At 28.0% G+C, this 19,223-nt stretch overlaps 2 protein-coding genes across 2 annotated transcripts; both read left to right on the forward strand.

Moving 5' to 3' along the window:
• Positions 1-7,436: 7,436 nt before the first annotated feature.
• Positions 7,437-9,409, forward strand: LOC101218649 (alkane hydroxylase MAH1). Its single transcript, XM_011659491.2, has one exon. The coding sequence runs from the start codon at positions 7,530-7,532 to the stop codon at positions 9,063-9,065; it is 1,536 nt and encodes a 511-aa protein (XP_011657793.1). The 5' UTR covers positions 7,437-7,529; the 3' UTR covers positions 9,066-9,409.
• A 4,076-nt stretch (positions 9,410-13,485) lies between these two features.
• Positions 13,486-15,276, forward strand: LOC105436022 (alkane hydroxylase MAH1). The gene has a single exon (XM_011660175.2). The coding sequence runs from the start codon at positions 13,541-13,543 to the stop codon at positions 15,074-15,076; it is 1,536 nt and encodes a 511-aa protein (XP_011658477.1). The 5' UTR covers positions 13,486-13,540; the 3' UTR covers positions 15,077-15,276.
• Positions 15,277-19,223: the final 3,947 nt, after the last annotated feature.

Genomic DNA, 19,223 nt, shown 5'->3' on the forward strand with positions numbered 1-19,223 from the left:
TATTGATCCTCTCTATTCTCGCTATTTACTTGTTTTTAGTTATATTTTATTCTCTTTATGACTTATAGATTTTTTATTTAATTTTAAATTTTTAAAAAAATTTCTACTCGATTCAAAAGTTAAGCAATAGTATTACCGTTAGACTAATTATTTGGTTTTCAAATGTCTCACATTTTAAAACTTAAAAGTGTTGCCAATGGTTTATGTCATGAAGAGTCAAAAATATCATAATGTTATGAAATGATGGATTGGTAAATTATTTCAAAGTAAATGAGTAAAGGGGTTTCATAAATATAAAGGTTAGAGATGAATACAAAATTGATGTACTTTTCCTTATTGGTAGATTGTGTATCAACAGATATTTTCAACATCATTTATTTCCACACTTCAATTCCAAACTATTGACTCACCAATTATTCAAAGTGTAAACCATATATTCAAAATGTTCAAAAATGATAAAATTGACTAAATATTTATATTTTATGGTAAAATGAGAAGTACGTTTCTATATGTAATACGCATAATAGTTTGTTCTTTTTTTTTTTTGTGTTGTTCGTTAACAATATTTTCCTTATTATTGAACTTTTTTAATATTATTGTTGATTTTTAAACGTGTTATTATTATCAATGTATGTCGTTACTCACTTAAATAGTAATATGACTTGTGAAAGTAAAAAGTGATAATTGAATGTGAAAGTGAGATCACACGAATGTTTTATACGTTCAAATAGCTCTTTATAGTTTTATATTTTTTTCATCAGTAGCTTTGTTTTGTTGAGTTGTGATCAAAGTGATTATACCCTAAACTTTTATCGTAAATATGTGAAAGAAAATTATGCTAATAAGTATGGGGTTACTTTGAGAACTTCATGTAAATGTAAATTACTACAAATGTGAGATTTCAATTATAATAGTTATTTATAATCTATGATTAAATATAATAATGTGTTAAAAGACGATAATTGACATGATTTGTATATCGTGCATGTGAAAGTTTCAATCTTTCCTTCAACCATAGTTGTTGCAATAAAATAATAAAATAAACTATAATAATACTATTTTAAATTAGTGTTTAGTATCTACTAATACCACAAATATAGATATTATTATCATCTAGACTAAAATGGTTTTTGCCATAAACATAGATTTTTATGGATTAACTTGAAAAAAAATATATTTTAACGAACACATTTATTAAAAGAAAAATGAATACACAAGAAAAGCTATTTTAAGGGTTACTAAATAAATTTTTTCTTTCTAAAATGAGTTATCTTTTTAATTAAACAATTGAAAATTTATTCCAAATATATCTATAGATGATTGTAATTTACAAATATTATAATAAAACAACAAACTAATAATTCCTACCAAAAAAATTATTATTAGAATTTTCTTTTATACAAGTGGGAATAAAGATGATTAAAAATAAAATGGGTTTTAGAAAAAAGAATCTTCCTGGTCTTGTAGGATTTCCGAGAAATTCTTCGATTTCTTCCGGAAGCGGTTGTTGAATCTCTTTTTGATTGATCAATGTGTGATATTCCGAATCCTCATTACTAATGGAATCAAAATGATCTCTCGATTGATCATTTAACATAGAAATAGATACCCGTTGGAGATAAGATGTAATTTAATATATATATATGTATATGTATGTGTATATATGTACATATTTATATCTATATATATGTGTATATATGTACATATTTATATCTATATGTATGTGTATATATGTATATATATGTGTGAATTTGTTTAGGTATAATTTAGTTGGAGATAGAACGTGATTTTTTTATACTTTCTTTAATGTGAAGTAAATATTAGTAAGATATAAAATATGATTTAAGAGAAGTGGAGATTGTTAGAGATAAAGGTGTTTTTTTTCAAAATTATACTTTGATTTAAGGTGAAGTAAGATTGATTAGAGATAGAATGTAAATATTTTACAACTTCTTTCCCATGATTTGAAGTAGATATACTAGCTATTGATAAATTTTGATTTGAGGGTGAAAAAATGAATTTTTATTTTATTTTTTACTGGAGGAGGTGGAAAATAAAAAATAAAAAAATAAAAATTTGACAAACTATTTATCTCTCTACCAAAATTTTATTCTAAGTCCAAAATGGATAACAAAAATGTTAATCCAAACCCTTTTATATTTTCTAATACGATATAAATATTTTTCATTTTCTTCTATTTATGTAATTTTTTCTTTTTAAAAACTAAGTTTTTCCCATGGTTAGAACCTTAAAATCTAACCTAAGATTTTAAAAAACTACAAAAAAAAAAAAAAAAAGTAAAAGTTCTAAAATAAAAGAGAATGGTAGAAAATAGAACATTTAACACAATATATCACTTCTATCACTTATAAGTGTATTGAATTTTCCTTTTTAGTGGTTTTGTTTTATAAAACGTAAATAGTTTATCAATTTTTTATTTATGAAAAAAAAACCTCCTACTAGTTTTCGGCTTGATCAATGGGAATCGATCCAAAAAATCAACCCAAACCCAGGGAGCTCGAACACTAGTTGGGCTAGACTTGAGCCGACCCAATCTTTTAACAAAGGCCTATAACTCAATCCATAAACCTTGCTTCAACCGTTAAAGTTGGATTAAAATTGTCGAAGCTATTTTTTGAATTGGGATAGTTGCATATATAGCAATTAACAATTAGATTGTTGTAGCTTTTGAATTGGAAGGGTTGCTTTTACAATTGACTCAAATAAACTATACTTCGAATTTATACTGGATATCGAAGTTTTTCACCTCAACCAATAGTTCGTAACAAAAGTTTATTAAGAAGAAAAAGATGGAGATGGAAAACATAGATTTCATGAACAAAGTTTATACTATAATTCTCCTTGATCAAATTTATGGATCACATCATTATGAAACCAACAAACAAACATGCAAAGTATCGTATAAGTCCTTGGCCCTGCATAAAATGTCAAGAGTTTATAAGATGGCACGTGTTTGATCTTTTCATTTTCTGAATTAATCCATCTCTCTAGCTTAGACTCCATGCAAAATCTTCTCCCCCACACATCACTCATTCTTCCCGGTGCATATAATGAAAACACAATCTTTGTTTTGGGATCTACATGATGACCTGATGGAAGCTTCTTCAACTCTTCATAGGAAAATATATGGCATTGATCACGTGTAGTTCTCGTCATTTGATAATGGAATCGTTTGTTTCGAGTTCTTCTCTTATCTTTGCTTCCACAATTGGATTGTTTGAAAGGCAAAAGAGAAACCAAGAAAGAGCTGAACTTAGAATTTAAAACCGTGTCTTTCAAGAACTTAGAATCACCACCACAATCATATTTGTAATAATGTATGATGTTAGCAAATGAGGATGATCATGATCTACCTGGCCTCCTCTTGATTTTTCAAGCTAGCTTTCCTTTTTTAAAGCTATCAATTTTGTGGATTGTTTCATATCCATGATGTTCCGAGCTTGTTTTATAGCTTCTTGGGTTGACCAATTTGGAGTTTGTTCTCTGAAATTTCCATATTTTTTTAGGAAATAAATGTGGAAGAAATACGACATCCTTGACCATCATCCATAGCCTTTGAGAAAGGAATTTGAGGAAATTCAAGAGATAAATTCATGAGCAGTTATTCGTTGGATTTCCATGAAGCAAAGTCAGAATTGAAAATCCCCAGCTCCAAAGTAGTCGAGTATGCAATTGAAATGAGGGCCTTTAGGATATTGCTCAAAGTTGGCACTCATAATATGGTGAATATTTGAAGGGTTAGCTGTGAGGAAGAAATCAATACCAGAAAACTAAAACCCCATTCATGAAGAAATTGGAACCTGCAGCTTGGTGCAAAATTGTAGGGAGCATTTTTTATTTTATTTATAAGAAAATTGTAAAAATAAAAACAAAATAATTTTAAAAATCTTATCTAATAATTTTGTTTGTTTTTTTTAGAATTTTTTAACAACTCCGTATTTTATGTCATTTAATTTGTAAAATTTTGAAAAAGAAAACAGAAGTTCAAAAATCAAGTTATTAAGTTTGGAAGACACTAAATTGTATATTTTGTTTTAAATTTCTTTTATAAAAAAATTATGTAGCATTTTGAAAATATGATATTACAAATATAGCATATTGTATTATAATTTTGTAAATATAGTAAAAATTTTACTTATAAAAATCCTTTCACTTTAAATTTGTTATTATTTATAAACTTCCCGGTCTTACTCTTACTCATTAAATAATAAAAGTTTATTCAACTAAGTGTTTGTAACTTTTTTAAATTAGTTTGATATTAAATATCTATTTAAATATCTTAGAAGAACAGAACGAAACAAAAAAATATCTTCTAAGATACCTATAATTAATTGGACAGAAAATATCTAGAATTTATAGTAGGAGGCTTATATGCTTTGACAGTAGTAAAATATAATATTTTAAATAATTATAATGGATAATAATTTTTATAATAATTATTAATTACGTATAATATATTTAAAAATTATAGATATAGCAAAATATTTGAATAAATTTTAGTGATAAATCTAATATTTACTAGATGGTCTATAAGTCATTGTTATCTCGAATGAATGTGAAGATTTGAATGTGAAGTAGGATAGAAAATAACACAATTGGATTGAAATTGTTTCTCTTTTTTTTTTCACTCCAACTTCATCTTTTTACCATTTTTTCTCTCAGTTCTTCTCTTGCACGTATTAAAATTGGAGAATTAAAAGTTTGAAGACCTAAATAAAACAAACATCAAGATACAAAAATCTATATAATTTTCTATCAATGTGTTTAGGAGACTTATAGGTTTTCGTATTATACTATACTTTCTAATAGAATTGATTGTAACATTGGAAAAAAATACTTCAATTTATTTTTCATTTAGATTTGGTATTAGGAAAGAAACCACATTAGATTCAAAGAATCGTTTCAAATCAATCAAGACTAAAAAAATATTTTCATAAAACGTGTATGCATCTTTGTATTTATATAAACTAAAAAATATATATACTTAAGATAAATATTTAAATGGAGAAACCAAGCCATCAAAATTGGTTTGTGTGTTGTTATTTATCATATATGTATGTACACGAGGTCAATTTTACCCTCTCCTTAGTCCGATCACCAATTTGTTATTTTTATCTATTATTCCAACCGATTTGAAGTTTCTCTTGTGAATACTCTACTAAACTCCTAATTCATCCAAAAGCTCAAGTTAGTAGTTGAAGTCAAATGTAATTATATATCACTCATGTTAATGAGATATTTTTTCTTGAATTTTTTTTGTTCTTTATTTATGTGTTTGATTTGTTTATATCTGATGTCAATTGTTTCTTTGTTACTTTGTGACTTAACCTCATACTATCATGAGGTTCGTCTTTTATATTTGTCTAATGTGTATATATAATTTTCTAGAAACGATAATGTAAAAACTAAAAAAGACAAAGTAATGAAAAAGAAAAGAGTTGGACAATACATTTTTCCATCTTATAAACAAATGTATTTCATTAGTTCTCTAGTTATTAGGTAAATGAGGATTACTGTGTGTTCTGTGTTAGGAACCAGTCAGTCACCATGGGACTCCGACCTCACAGGTAGGAGAATAGACCTCTAATTTCAACTAATACTTGGGACCTCCATACCCATGATCTCTATCTCTATCTCTATCTCTATCTCTATATGGACACTCTAGAAAAATAAAAAATAACAGAAGAGGGCCTTTAGATAGACTTTTTGGCCTTCCTGTATTCTCATATTTATCTATCACATAACATACAGAAACGGCTATTTATTGTCATTTAATGAACTCTGGTAACCTGTCTCATTTATCATCCTCTCTACTAAGTTATTACTATTTTCAAATCTTTGTTCTTTTAAACAAAATTTCCCATGTCAAAATGCTCGAATTTGTCAACATTTTGAGTCTTTTTTTCTTTTTTAACTTTACCCAAAAACTATTGTTTCTTCCAAGTTTCAAACTGAAGCATAAACCTCGTTTAACAAACAAACTGAAAGTATATCAATGGATCAAGAGAATGGAAACTAAAATATCAGAAAATAGTATTGGGCCATACGTAAGTTTTATTTATTTATTTATTATTATTATTATTATTATTATCGTTTGTTATCAAAGAAATCTTGTTGTGACGATTGTGTTAGATGAAAACGGCAAAGGGCGGCATGTACAAGGTGGGTATTATTATTCTTAATGAAACCTTGGAAAATGGAGAAGGGTGGAGAGATCAGAATAAAACGAAAACCTGAAACCTTGCAGTCTATGGAGAATCTAATTGAGGAATTCATGGATAACTTTTTGTTAATGAAAACTATAGTTTAAGAACATTATAAAAAATGATTTATAAGTACACTAAAGTAATCAAATTATTAAATATTAAATAACAAAAGATTAAAAAAAAGAAGTAAAGATGTTATATTTTTCTTTTTAATTTCCATGATATCCACGTAACAAAATTAAAATTTTCTAATTTGAAATGAATTTGGTTCCAAACTATGTTGAAATCATTTACACACATTGAAATCCTAAATTTGAAATCATTTCTATCCAAATCCTAAAGCCAAATAAAATTTAAGAAAAATTTTTACAAAAGGAAAAAAAAATGAAACTAGCAAAATAGAAACTTGGACAATGATAGATTTCAACCACCGAAAATGTATTAGATGACAAAAATAATTTTTTTAAAAGTAGCTACAAAAATCTTTTTTGTATAATGAAAATATTGATTTATCTCTTATATATCTATGAAAACATTGTAATATCAACCTGTTAATGAAAATTTAATACTATGACTATAAAATTATCTTAATACTACTTTTTCTTCTTTGCAATTCTAAACTAAATTTCATATGTCAAGTGAAATTTAATTGATGTATGAATTGTAATAAGTCTTAGTTGCAATTAAACTAATTATAATTAAATTGTTTTATTTACCATGTTTAATTAGACATTTTAAAATGCTATTTGATTAGGATTGAGGTTGGTTAGCAATGAAATGAATAGCATAATGGTTAAGAAGAAATTATCTCAACATCCGTAGAACCACGAATTCTCAAAAACATCATACATTGTTATCATATTGTCTTTTTACCGTTCCTTTTAAACACTGTATCTATATATGACAAATTCATAATTTTTTTTATAACATATCTATAACAGTAACCATATTTGAGACTAAAACAAAAGTTTGTTTAAAAGCACATAATAAAGGAAATTGGGAGGCCCCCCACAATTTTCTAGCATAACAAAATTGGTTATCATCAACTTCACAGTTACGCTTATTGATTACGAATTTAGTAATAGACCCCAGGGTTGATTAGATGATGCATCATCTACATATGGAAACAACAACATGGGGCCACTCGAGAAAGTAGAAAATGACTTAATTAGTTTATCAACATTTATAAGATATGTATATAACGTACGAATGGTGGATATATTGGTGAGGTAAGTGTCCATTGTATATCCAAACTCAAAACAAACCAACCAACAAGTTTATTGAGTTGCAGAGCTAGCTCCAATGGCTTCCATCGATTTTTCATCCATCCTTTTTGCATTTATTATACCCTTTCTAGTTTTCATCATTTTATCTCGTATTTGGAGATGGGATTTCCATGGAATCATTCCTTGGAACTGGCCAATCGTTGGAATGACACCCACTGTTATTGCTCATATCCACCGACCCCATGATCGTGTTACTGAAGTTTTACAACAAACTGCTTTCACTTTCTTCTTCAAAGGCATCTGGTTTTCAGGTATGGACTTCCTCTTCACAGTCGACCCTTCAAATATTCACCACATCTTGAGTGCCAATTTTGAGCGATATCCCAAAGGCCCTGATTTCAAGTACATATTTGAAGTTTTGGGAGATGGTATTTTCAATTCTGATTCTGATGTTTGGAAAAATCAACGTAAAACTGCTCATTACTTGGTTCGCCACCACAATTTTCTTCAATTCTTAGAGAAAATTACATTGAATAAAGTGAAAACAGGGCTTGTTCCTATTCTTGACAGCGTTTGTGAAAATGGGTCAGTGTTGGATTTGCAAGATTTGTTTCAAAGATTCTCATTTGATTCAACTTGCATGATGGTAACTGGTTTTGATCTCAATAGTTTATCACTTGAATTCCCTGAAGTTCCTTTTTCCAAGGCTATGGATGATGCAGAGGAAGTGATTTTTGTAAGACACTTTTTCCCTAAAACAATATGGGAATTTCAAAAGAAACTCCAAATTGGTCAGCCCAAGAGACTAAAACAAGCTTGGGAAATCATAGATGAAACCATTGCTAAATTGATAGCCTCCAAAAGGAAAAGCTTGAAAAATGAAATGAAAGAAGAGGATGATAATGGCAAAGAAGGAGTTGATCTGATCACATCATATATTACAAATATAGAAAATGATGATGAATTCTTGAGGGACACAGTTTTGAACTTTATGATCGCAGGTAGAGACACTTTAAGTTCAGCGCTCTCTTGGTTTTTTTTTTGTCTTTCAAACCATCCAACCGTCGTAGAAAAGATTAGGGAAGAGCTCAGAACAACGATTCCAACGAACGAAGCTTATGATCAACGGCGGATATTTTCAATTGAAGAGGTGGATAATTTGGTTTACTTCCATGGAACATTGTGTGAAGCTCTTAGACTATATCCTCCAGTACCACTTCAACACAAGGTGTCTATACAACATGATATACTCCCAAGTGGTCATCACATAAAACCCAAAACAAAGATTTTGTTTTCATTATATGCATTGGGAAGAATGAGTGAAGTGTGGGGAAAAGATTGCTTGGAGTTTAAGCCAGAGAGATGGATTAATTCAGAAAATGGAAAGATCAAACATGTGCCATCTTACAAATTCTTGGCATTCAATGCAGGGCCAAGAACATGCTTAGGAAAACATGTGGCTTTCACTGAATTGAAAATAGTAGCAGCTGCTATCATTCATAACTACAATATTATTCAACAAGCAGGGCATGAGGTTGTTCCAAGTGCCTCTATTATTCTTCATATGAAGCATGGATTCAAGGTCAAAGTAACAAAGAGGTGGAGTACTTGACATAAGTTAAAAGAAGAGGAAGGAATTTCAAGTTTGTTGTTTGTTTTAGGTAAAATTACATTGGTGGCATTGAATAAAAGAAAATGTAAAAGGACTGTATAAAATGTTCTGATAGTTCTTTTTTTGTCTTTTTTCTTGTCATGGTTTAATGTTGTTGGGTACCCATGTTGATTGATTTGGACCTATATCAGTTGTAGTAATAATAATAGTAATGTCAAAGTTGTTACATATGGTATGAAATGTACTACTTTTAGGGATTGTTTATAATGATCAGTTTGTAAGCAGATGAAAAAGAGCAAAATGTATTGTTGCATGAACAAAGTAAAAAACTCCTTTTTCTTTTATTTTCCATGTAATAAAAACAAAAGTTATCGTCTTTCTATCTTTTTTTGAAAAGTTAGAGGATGGAGTGGAGGGTTTTCGTCCTAATATCCCTTCTCCCTCTTCTTTCAAGGAAAAAAAAATCAAATTATAAAATCATACCCGCAATCATATTTAAACTTATGATAATATAATTGAGCTTCTAAACTTTTAGAAGTGTTAAAACAAAAATGGATCCATGAAATAAATATATAAAAAAAAAAAGCAAAATCCTAATTATACTTATGTAAAAGTGTAATTTATACATTTTTTTATTTTAAAAACTTAAATGTATAATTGCAATTTAGGAAAAAAAATATCTCCCAATATCTCCAACCTCCCCTTCTACATATGCCTAGCTATGCATTTCCTCACTCTGTCCAATCAATCAAAAATTTTTCTCTCTCTTTCTTTTCTTTTGTGTTTTTGTTCTTATCCCTTCTTTCCTCTCTTCATTAATGCTACAGATGTTCAACTTAGATTGAAATAATTGTAGGGATTTAGTTGAGTTAGTTTTTATTTTAGTTCGTTTTAAATTTTTATGTTTTTTAATTCAGGTTTGGGTTATATTGATTCAATCTAATTTATATATTATATCATATTATGAAGTTTTGTGATACATACGGTAGATTTTGATATTTAATATTTAAATTTTATAAAATTTTAGTTAAAGAAGTTGGTTCCAAATATAACTCATTTACAATTATTTCATATTTAAATAGCTGTTATTTTTTATTACATTTTGTTTGTGTACATCAAGGCATAGGAGGCATCTTTTTCTAGAAAAATTATTAGTGAAACATAAATAAAATGTATGATCTTGTTGTTTAATTTTCTTTCTATTTATTAGAAGTGTCTCAAGTCTGCACCTTACCAATTTTGAATCTATTTTCAAAATTAGGTATCACTCGTTGTTTTACTTTTATATTTAGGTTTTACCGGTCATAATTAAATTCTCCATAAGAAAACTTATATACATGAGACATTATGATCCTATTCTCAATTTTCTTTCTAGCTTATAAATTTTCAACTACTCATTTACATTGATTACCACGTCACTAACCCTAAAAATTTGAAATTTTTCAGAAAGGAAACAGAAAGAAATGTAGTGATCAATGAAAGTTGGATAAATGTCCAAATCCAAATGTCCAAATCAATGAAATATAAAAAATTGTGTTACATCCCATTATTATTATTAAAGATGACCACCTTATTATCTCACAGTTCTCCATAATCTTCCTTTGCATGCATAAAAAAAACACTTTACTATTATAGAAAATTCAAAAATATTTTTCTCTTTCCCTTCTACAATTTGGATTAATTATTTTCAGGGTTATCTAATTTAACAGCGTAAATAGTTTGTTTTTTCCTTTTTTATTACTTTTTTAAAACCCATTGAATAATTAATTAACTAAAATAGAATCATTTTAATTATGTAGTTTGAAAGAACTGTTAGAAAGTTAATAAAACTGGCTTTTCTTAAGTTAAACCATTAATGTTTTAAATAAATATCATTAACATAATAATAATAATAATAATTTAGTGTATTTTTTATCGACGAGTATAACTTCAATGGATAATGTCTATTTGTTTATTACAATTAAGTATTTAATTTTAGTTAAGTAAGTTGGATTTTATTTGTTATAAATTTAATTTTGAAATAAAAATAATATAAAGAAATATATTTTAATAAATAATATATATATCTACTAACTTTAAAAATGTGGTAAGATAATTGATTTTACTAAAAAAAAAATGAAAGAAAAAGTATAGAAAGGTAGTTGGATAAATGTCCAAATCCATTAATTATGGTTAGTAGCTTGAGAGGGTCTATGCTTAATATATAAATGAGAGAGATTGAATTACAAGTTTATCCATTAACGTATGTTTGTGTTTATATTTGGTTTTATTTTTTTATTTTTAGAAAAACAAGTATCTTTAACTTATTTTATATTTTGTGTTTAATACTAATAGATTTTTTAACCTCTTATTTGTTTTTAAATTTATTAAATTTTATGTATAAAAAATTTAGTTTTCAATTTGGTATGTCTGGTAAATTATGATCTTGAAGTTTTATAAATACTGTATAAAGTCAATAATATTGTTCGAGGAAAAAGTTTCTCCTAATACGCAAACTATATTAGAATGTATATGAGTTGTAAGCTTTGTGACTATAAATATTATTTTAAAAGTTTCATAACTTAAAATAGTTCCCTTTTATTTTATTTTTGTTTTTGTTTTTTTGTTCTAATCTTTCTTTTTTCATTATTTTCGTTATTATATGAATTCACCGTTTCTCCAATTCTGTAGAGTTTTATCTTTTATTCAATTAAATTGGCAAGATACTTCATATTTATCATTTTTTAAAAAATTGTTTTTCCTTCTAACTAATCGAGATCAACTCATAAAAATATTTGTAAAACATAAATCTTAAGTCTATACATGTTATTGAAACAACTCAATCATTTAAGATAATTTTGATGGATAAAATTATTGTGATTCTATTTTAATATTTCTACTTTAACATTTTTTTCAAAGAACGTAATTGAAATTCCGTTGGAAAAATGTCCAAATCCATTATGGTTAGTGGTTTGAGTGAGTTAATTAGGTGTTAATTAAAAGAAACCTTGAATTACAAGTTTATTTATTGAAAGTTTTGATTAGTGTTTCTTTGGATTTTACGTTTTTTTTTTTTTTTTAAATATTTGTTCTTCAATTTTAAATTTTGTGTAATGGGCAATAAACATCACGTGGAAATTAGGATTTGACTCAAGAGTACATCCTCTTAAATTGTCAAAATTTATTTTTATGAAATCCATGTTAATGAAAACTATCTTGTTTCGCTTTAGTTATGAATTAAGTTCTTTAAAGGGTTGGTTCTCATGGATACGTACTCTGAAGGATAGGTGGGTTAGCCAATTTAACTATATTACTGTAAGTTTATCGATGAATCTGAGAAAACAATTAGTAGACTTATTAGAGTTGGACATAGGGAGTCACACACATAGGAGACACCTTAAGCAATAGTGCATGAAACTATATGGTTGGGAATTGACTTTGGGGAAACCCCAATAACAAAAAGCAAAGTATAGTTTAAGGGAAAGGTACGTAGGGTAGTGGTTTGTTATTACACATTGGAAAGTTTTGGTTCTGCCAAAAGGGAAAATATACAAAGGGTTGCAACGGACATTCTTTGTATTATTGTGGTTGCGGTGATTATCCTCTATCACTAAAACTATGTTATGTGTATATATGCTTTTCAACTTCTCACCTTAAATATTCTAATCATTTTCCATTTCATGCTTAAAAAATAATTTAATTATTTCCAACAAAGTGTTGATCACTGTAAAAAAAATGTTTAAGAAAACACTATTTTTAGACTTTTTTTTTTTTCGTGAAATTTCATACAGACATTGAATATTTCTATTTGTTTCACGAATTTTCACTTTTTAAAACTTCAGATTTTTTAATACTTTGCAAAAGGGTAGGATTTTCATGTATGAAAGAAAAACAACTACGTAAATATAGCTTAATTAATTTGTAAATTAATATCAATTACTTATTAGTGTTTTTTAATTGATTATTGAATCTAAATATATTATTTAGGCTAAATAAATTTCAACTACTGTTTTTTTCGTTAATACTTTTATGTTATCTTAACTATTTAATTTAAATTAGTTAGAATGTGTTCTTTTGTTTTTATTTTATTAACCATTTTATTAACCAAACAACTAATGAACTTAAAAATAAATTAATTTATGTTAAATTTAAGTGATCACCAATATTTAACTAATTTTATGTTTTATTGAATTGAACACAAATATTGCCATACGAATCAAAACAAATATGTTAATCAATATTCAAATCTCAAATATTCAATATCCATATCCACCAAATGAAATAATACATGGTCTTCTTAATTAGTTTTTGTATGTGTCAATTCTAATACTAATCCAAAATAATTTTCAACGTCAAAACGACCTTTCAAACAAACCCAAGTTATGAAATATATATAACGTACAATTGTAGAGATTATGAATATAATTTAGTGTTCCACTGCACACTATATATACTTCAACTCATAATACTGAAAAAACCAAGTTGATTGCTCAAATATGACTTCCATCAACTTTTCAGCTGCCATCCTTTTGGCGTCGATCATACTGTTTCTTTTCATAATTTTCTGTCGTATTTGGAGAAGGAATTTTCATGGGGCTGTTCCTTGGAACTGGCCAATCGTTGGTATGACACCAAGTGTCGTTACTCATATCCACAGATCTCATGATCGTATTACTGAAGTCATACAAGAAGTTGGTTCCACTTTTTTTTTCAAAGGCGTTTGGTTTTCAGGTATGGACTTCCTCTTAACCGCTGATCCTTCAAATATTCACCATATTTTGAGTGCCAATTTCGAGCGATATCCAAAAGGCCCTGATTTCAAGTATATTTTTGAAGTTTTGGGAGATGGGATTTTCAATTCTGATTCTTATGCTTGGAAGGATCAACGTAAAACAGCTCGTTCTCTAGTCCATGATGAGAAGTTTCTTCAATTCTTAGAGAAAATTACATTGAATAAAGTGAAAACAGGGATTGTTCCTGTTCTTGATGGTGTTTGTGAAAATGGGTCAGTGTTGGATTTGCAAGATTTGTTTCAAAGATTCTCCTTTGATTCAACTTGTATGATGGTAACCGGCTTTGACCTCCAAAGTTTATCACTTGAGTCTCCTGCGGTTCCTTTTTCCAAAGCTATGGATGATGTAGAGGAAGTGATTTTTCTCAGACATTTTTTCCCTAAAAAAATATGGGAATTTCAAAAGAAACTCCAAATTGGTCAACCTATGAGGTTGAAACAAGCTTGGAAAATCATAGATGAAACCATTGCCAAATTGATAGCCTTGAAAAGGGGGAGCTTGAAAAATCAGGTCAACAAAGAGGGAGATGAGCAAGGAAGAGGAGTTGATTTGATCGCATCATATATGATAAATAATACAAACAAAGATGATAAGTTTTTTAGAGACACTGTTTTAAATTTCATGATTGCAGGTAGAGACACTCTAAGTTCAGCACTCTCTTGGTTTTTCTTTTGTCTTTCGAAAAATCCAACTGTCGTAAAAATGATCAGAGAAGAGCTCAAAACAACAATTCCTTCAAACGAAGCTTGTGATCAACTGCGGATATTCTCGATGGAAGAGGTAAATAAGTTAGTTTACTTCCATGCAACATTGTGTGAAGCACTTAGACTATATCCACCGGTCCCTTTTCAACACAAGGTAGCTACGCAACATGATATACTCCCAAGTGGTCATCACATAAAACCCAAAACAAAGATTGTGTTTTCATTATATGCATTGGGAAGAATGAGTGAAGTGTGGGGAAAAGACTGCTTGGAGTTTAAGCCAGAGAGATGGATTAATTCAGAAAATGGAAAGATCAAACATGTGCCATCTTACAAATTCTTGGCATTCAACGCTGGACCAAGAACATGCTTAGGAAAACACGTAGCTTTCATTGAGTTGAAAATAGTAGCAGCTGCCATTATTCATAACTACAATATTATTCAACAAACAGGACATCAGGTTGTTCCAAATGCTTCTATTATTCTTCATATGAAGCATGGATTCAAGGTTAAGGTTACAAAGAGATGGACTTGAAATGGGGCATAAAGGAGTTACATGTTTCCAGAAAGTTTGTTCTACATCAAATTAATTACAGAATAAAAGAATTTGTAAATTGGATTGTAATGCTTTTTAAAGTAACTTTTGTTCTGAAATGTAAAACTTAATTTATAATGTCATGTTAAATCAGTTTTGGACTATTTTGTCCAAATGGTAATTTTATAATATTCTTACTATGTCCCTTCTTTCATTAGGATAATTTAGTTGACTAAACTTCATGAAGACTCTTCACTAATTTGTGTTATTATTTAAATGTAGAAAAAAGATACTAAGTGCATATTGGTGATTGAGATAGTAAGATGTAGAAACGTATGCAATTATTATCATGTGGGTATCTGAGCATTTAAAACTATTATCCATTTGTAACTATTTACTAGTTAACTATTATATTGCATATTTCAAATGTTAGAAAATATAACACAGACAAAAGTTTGGTATGTCAGCTTAAGTATTAGTACTATTTAAATTTATTATTCTATTTATTTTGTGGATTCCACTTAATTTTTTAAAAAAAGATTGAATGATTTAAAATGGCATTATCTAATTAAAATAAATTAAAGATATATAGTGGGTGGCAACTTACAAAGTATTAAAATATATTATAATAAATAGAAGTGTTAAAAAGACTAGGTGATTAGAAAAGATCCATCAACTTCAATCCAACTCGTGCAGTTTGGGTGAGGTTATGATTAACTCTTTTGGGTTGATTGGTATGAATGAAAGTTGAATAGGTTTGGTTGATTCGGTTAGTTCACCTAAAATAATCTAATTCATTTTGAATCAACTTGAAATTTAGGATCATTTTAAGAATAATAATTAAGAATATAATAATATTTTAAAAAAATTACAAATATAACAAAACTATCACCGATAAACTTGTATGGTCTGTCAGTGATAAACTAATATTTACAACATGATATATCGGTAATAGACTTCTATCATTGATAGAATTTGACAAATTTTGCTATATTTACAAATTTTTTAAAATATTACTATATATTTAATTATTTTGAATCTAATGGTTAAACTTACCACCATTTAAAAAAAAAATTAACGTCATGAAAACATTCCTAATAATAAATAATGTTTATTACTCTTTTCAAATATCGTATAAGAGGCAAATTACTAACATATTCATTGTAGCATCTCCTGCCTTTTATAAATAGTTTTATGCCTTATTTGAAATGCTTTATTTTGGTAAGAAAAGATAACTTTTTTATAAAAAAAAAATTGTGTCCACGTTGATACATTATTTGTGGTATATATTTCAATCGTTCATTTTTTTATATAGAAAAAACCCTGCCTTAAACCAATTTTAGATTTGTCATAATTTCTTTAATTTTTATTTAAATGATGGTTTACTAATATATTGTGGTAAATCTACATGCTAATACAAGATTTGGAATCCTTAGAGACGAAGGAAGCCTTGGCACTACACCTATTACCAACACAAACTTTGTCTTGCTAACCAAATGGTTATGGAGATATCACACTGAACCTAAGGCTCTTTGGAGATCTTTTATCAATGCTAAATATCTCATCTTTGTTCTTGGTAATATTTCTAACAAAGGAAAATATAGTAGCACAAATCCCCCTTGGAGGTCTATTTGTAAAGGGATTGATTGGTTCAATAGCAAAATGAAGTGGAGTGTGAATAATATGGCAGATCTGTTGCTTTTTGGCATGGTGCATGGAACAATGAGATACCTTTGAAAATTAAGACTACTAGACTTTTTGCACTATCCATGATAAAGGATGGATCGATCGCAGACCCATTGGAACGATGAAATTGGTGACTGAGACCTCAAAGTGAGAAGACCTTTAAATGATAGAGAGATCAGTCTCTGGAGCTCCATCAAAGCATCTCTCTTTATGATTTCTAATAGCAGAGGTATGGATTTTCCTACTTGGAAGCTGAATAGCAATGGTTTTTTCTCTACCATGTCGGTCAAATTTACCATCTTTACTTCCAATATTTTGGCTGATGAGTCGTTACATTACAAGAATTTATAGAAGTCCAAAGTCCCAAAAAAAAATGTAAAGTCTTGTTGTGCACTCCACTAAGTAACTGCATTCTTACTTCTAAATTGGTGTGTCCTTTGCAAAGCTGATAATGAAACATTTGTAAAATCCATATTTAGTATCCTACAAAAAAAAAATGATAGATTTTTAGAACCACTTACTTATAAATTATTTTGACCAAACTATATTTTTTGGATTCGCTATCGTGTAGTATAATATCTCAACTAAGCTAACATGTTTGTAGTGTCGTAATCACACATGAGGCTCAATAGAGAAATTTTGGTTGTAGACAATAATAATAATAATGGAAGATAGTTAAGAAAGGAAGAGAGCAATGGAAAGAACGTTATAAATGAGGAGGGAGTGGTTTGTGAGCATGGTCTGATCAAAGGTCCATTCAAAGAATATAACTACTAGGGGAATTCAGGTTACATCTAATTAATAACATTCGTTGAAGAAGTTTGGACGAGGGTTGATCTTATCTTAACAATTTTCTTATTTATATGTATGGACATAATCACAAGTTAATTAAATAAATAAAACCTAAAAAATGTACCTCAAATAAAATACAAGAAAAGAGTTTTATATGAAACACAATTATTTTATTCATATTTTCTAACCATTTTAATTTAGAATTTTGGGATGGTTATAAAAAAACCTTCAAAATATTCTTGTTAAAACAAAAATTAGAATTGATTTTGAAATAAAACTATACAATAAGAAAATAATTTCAATATTAAATTTCATATAAAAAGTGTAAGAAAAAAAAAAAAACCTAATCAAGTCCTAAAAAAATTCAATTGAGACTATAGAGTCTTTAATTTTGTAAAATAAAAAACTATTTTAGAAAAAATGAAGTTTGAGTGATTGACGGAGAATTTGCAAAATTTTTAATATTACATAAAATTACAAAACTGCCCTTCGTACTACCTCTCTCCTCTCATCTTCCTTCCCATTTTTGACCTAGCTGCAAAAATTTCTCCTCTAAAGTTCTCTTCTGCCGAAAAATCTCCATAGAAGAAATGGGTCTTTAAACCCAAATGGACAAAAAGTAAAATTTGTTGTTATAACATGTCAAGAGCAGCAGTTCCATTTTGGTCCTAAAAACAGAAGAAGAGGTTTTTTCAACAAGGAAAACCTTGACAATTTTTCTTGCAAAAAATAGAAGTTCTAAGCAAAACCCATTTGAACAATAAACACATTTCCATAGGAATAGTTGAACAAACCAGAGTTTCGAAGCAAAATCAAGATGAAGAAAAGGGTAAATGCATTGTTAAAACTCACAGAGCTATAAACAAAAGTGGGATTTTAGGGCCAAAACTTGAAGTAGAATCCATCGAAAGAAATCAGGAGTTATAATCAAAACCCATATGAAGAAAAAACAAAAATGTGGATAAAACATGTCCACGCACACTCCTTCAAGTTCATTGAAATGGGAATTTAAGGGAGAGAGAGAGAAAAGAAAGAAAAGAAAAAAGGTTGGAGCCCATCCATTATAATTATGAATACGACTGATTTGATCATTCTGAGCCATTAATTATAAAAGAAATTATTAATTTTTATAAATAAATAATTATAAAAAATTAATGAATAATTATAAAAAATTATTTATAAAATAATTCATTTTCTATCCACCAAACAAAATTCGCATATAAACACTTATAAAAAAAAATTAAGCGTTTAGTTTTTAAACTTATTTTAAAAAAATGTTTAAAATTAAATATATTCTTAAAAAATATTTTGTTCTGGATTGAATTCAAACGAAACTTTAAAGGGTTAACCACTCAAACAACATATTCCAATACAGTCTAGAAAATTTATTTAATTATAAAAAAGAAAAGCAAAGAAAAATATATATTTGTTCTTCAAAATTAACTCAAGTGTGTCGTCGTCGAAGAAAGGGATGAAATCGATAGAAAATTGTTCAAAATATGGCAGAGAAATCCAACTAAGAAAGTTAGATTTTTTGTATTTTTTTTACAGAACCAATTGTTGACTTCTTGAATGAAGGTTAATTTAGTAGGTTAGGTTAGTGATTCCCGATTTGAAGTTAAACTATTTGAAATTCAAATTTTAGAAAGATATATATAGTTTTCAAAAA

Source organism: Cucumis sativus, chromosome 6 (assembly GCF_000004075.3).
Source record: "Cucumis sativus cultivar 9930 chromosome 6, Cucumber_9930_V3, whole genome shotgun sequence".
In the NCBI taxonomy this organism is placed as follows: Eukaryota; Viridiplantae; Streptophyta; class Magnoliopsida; order Cucurbitales; family Cucurbitaceae; genus Cucumis; species Cucumis sativus.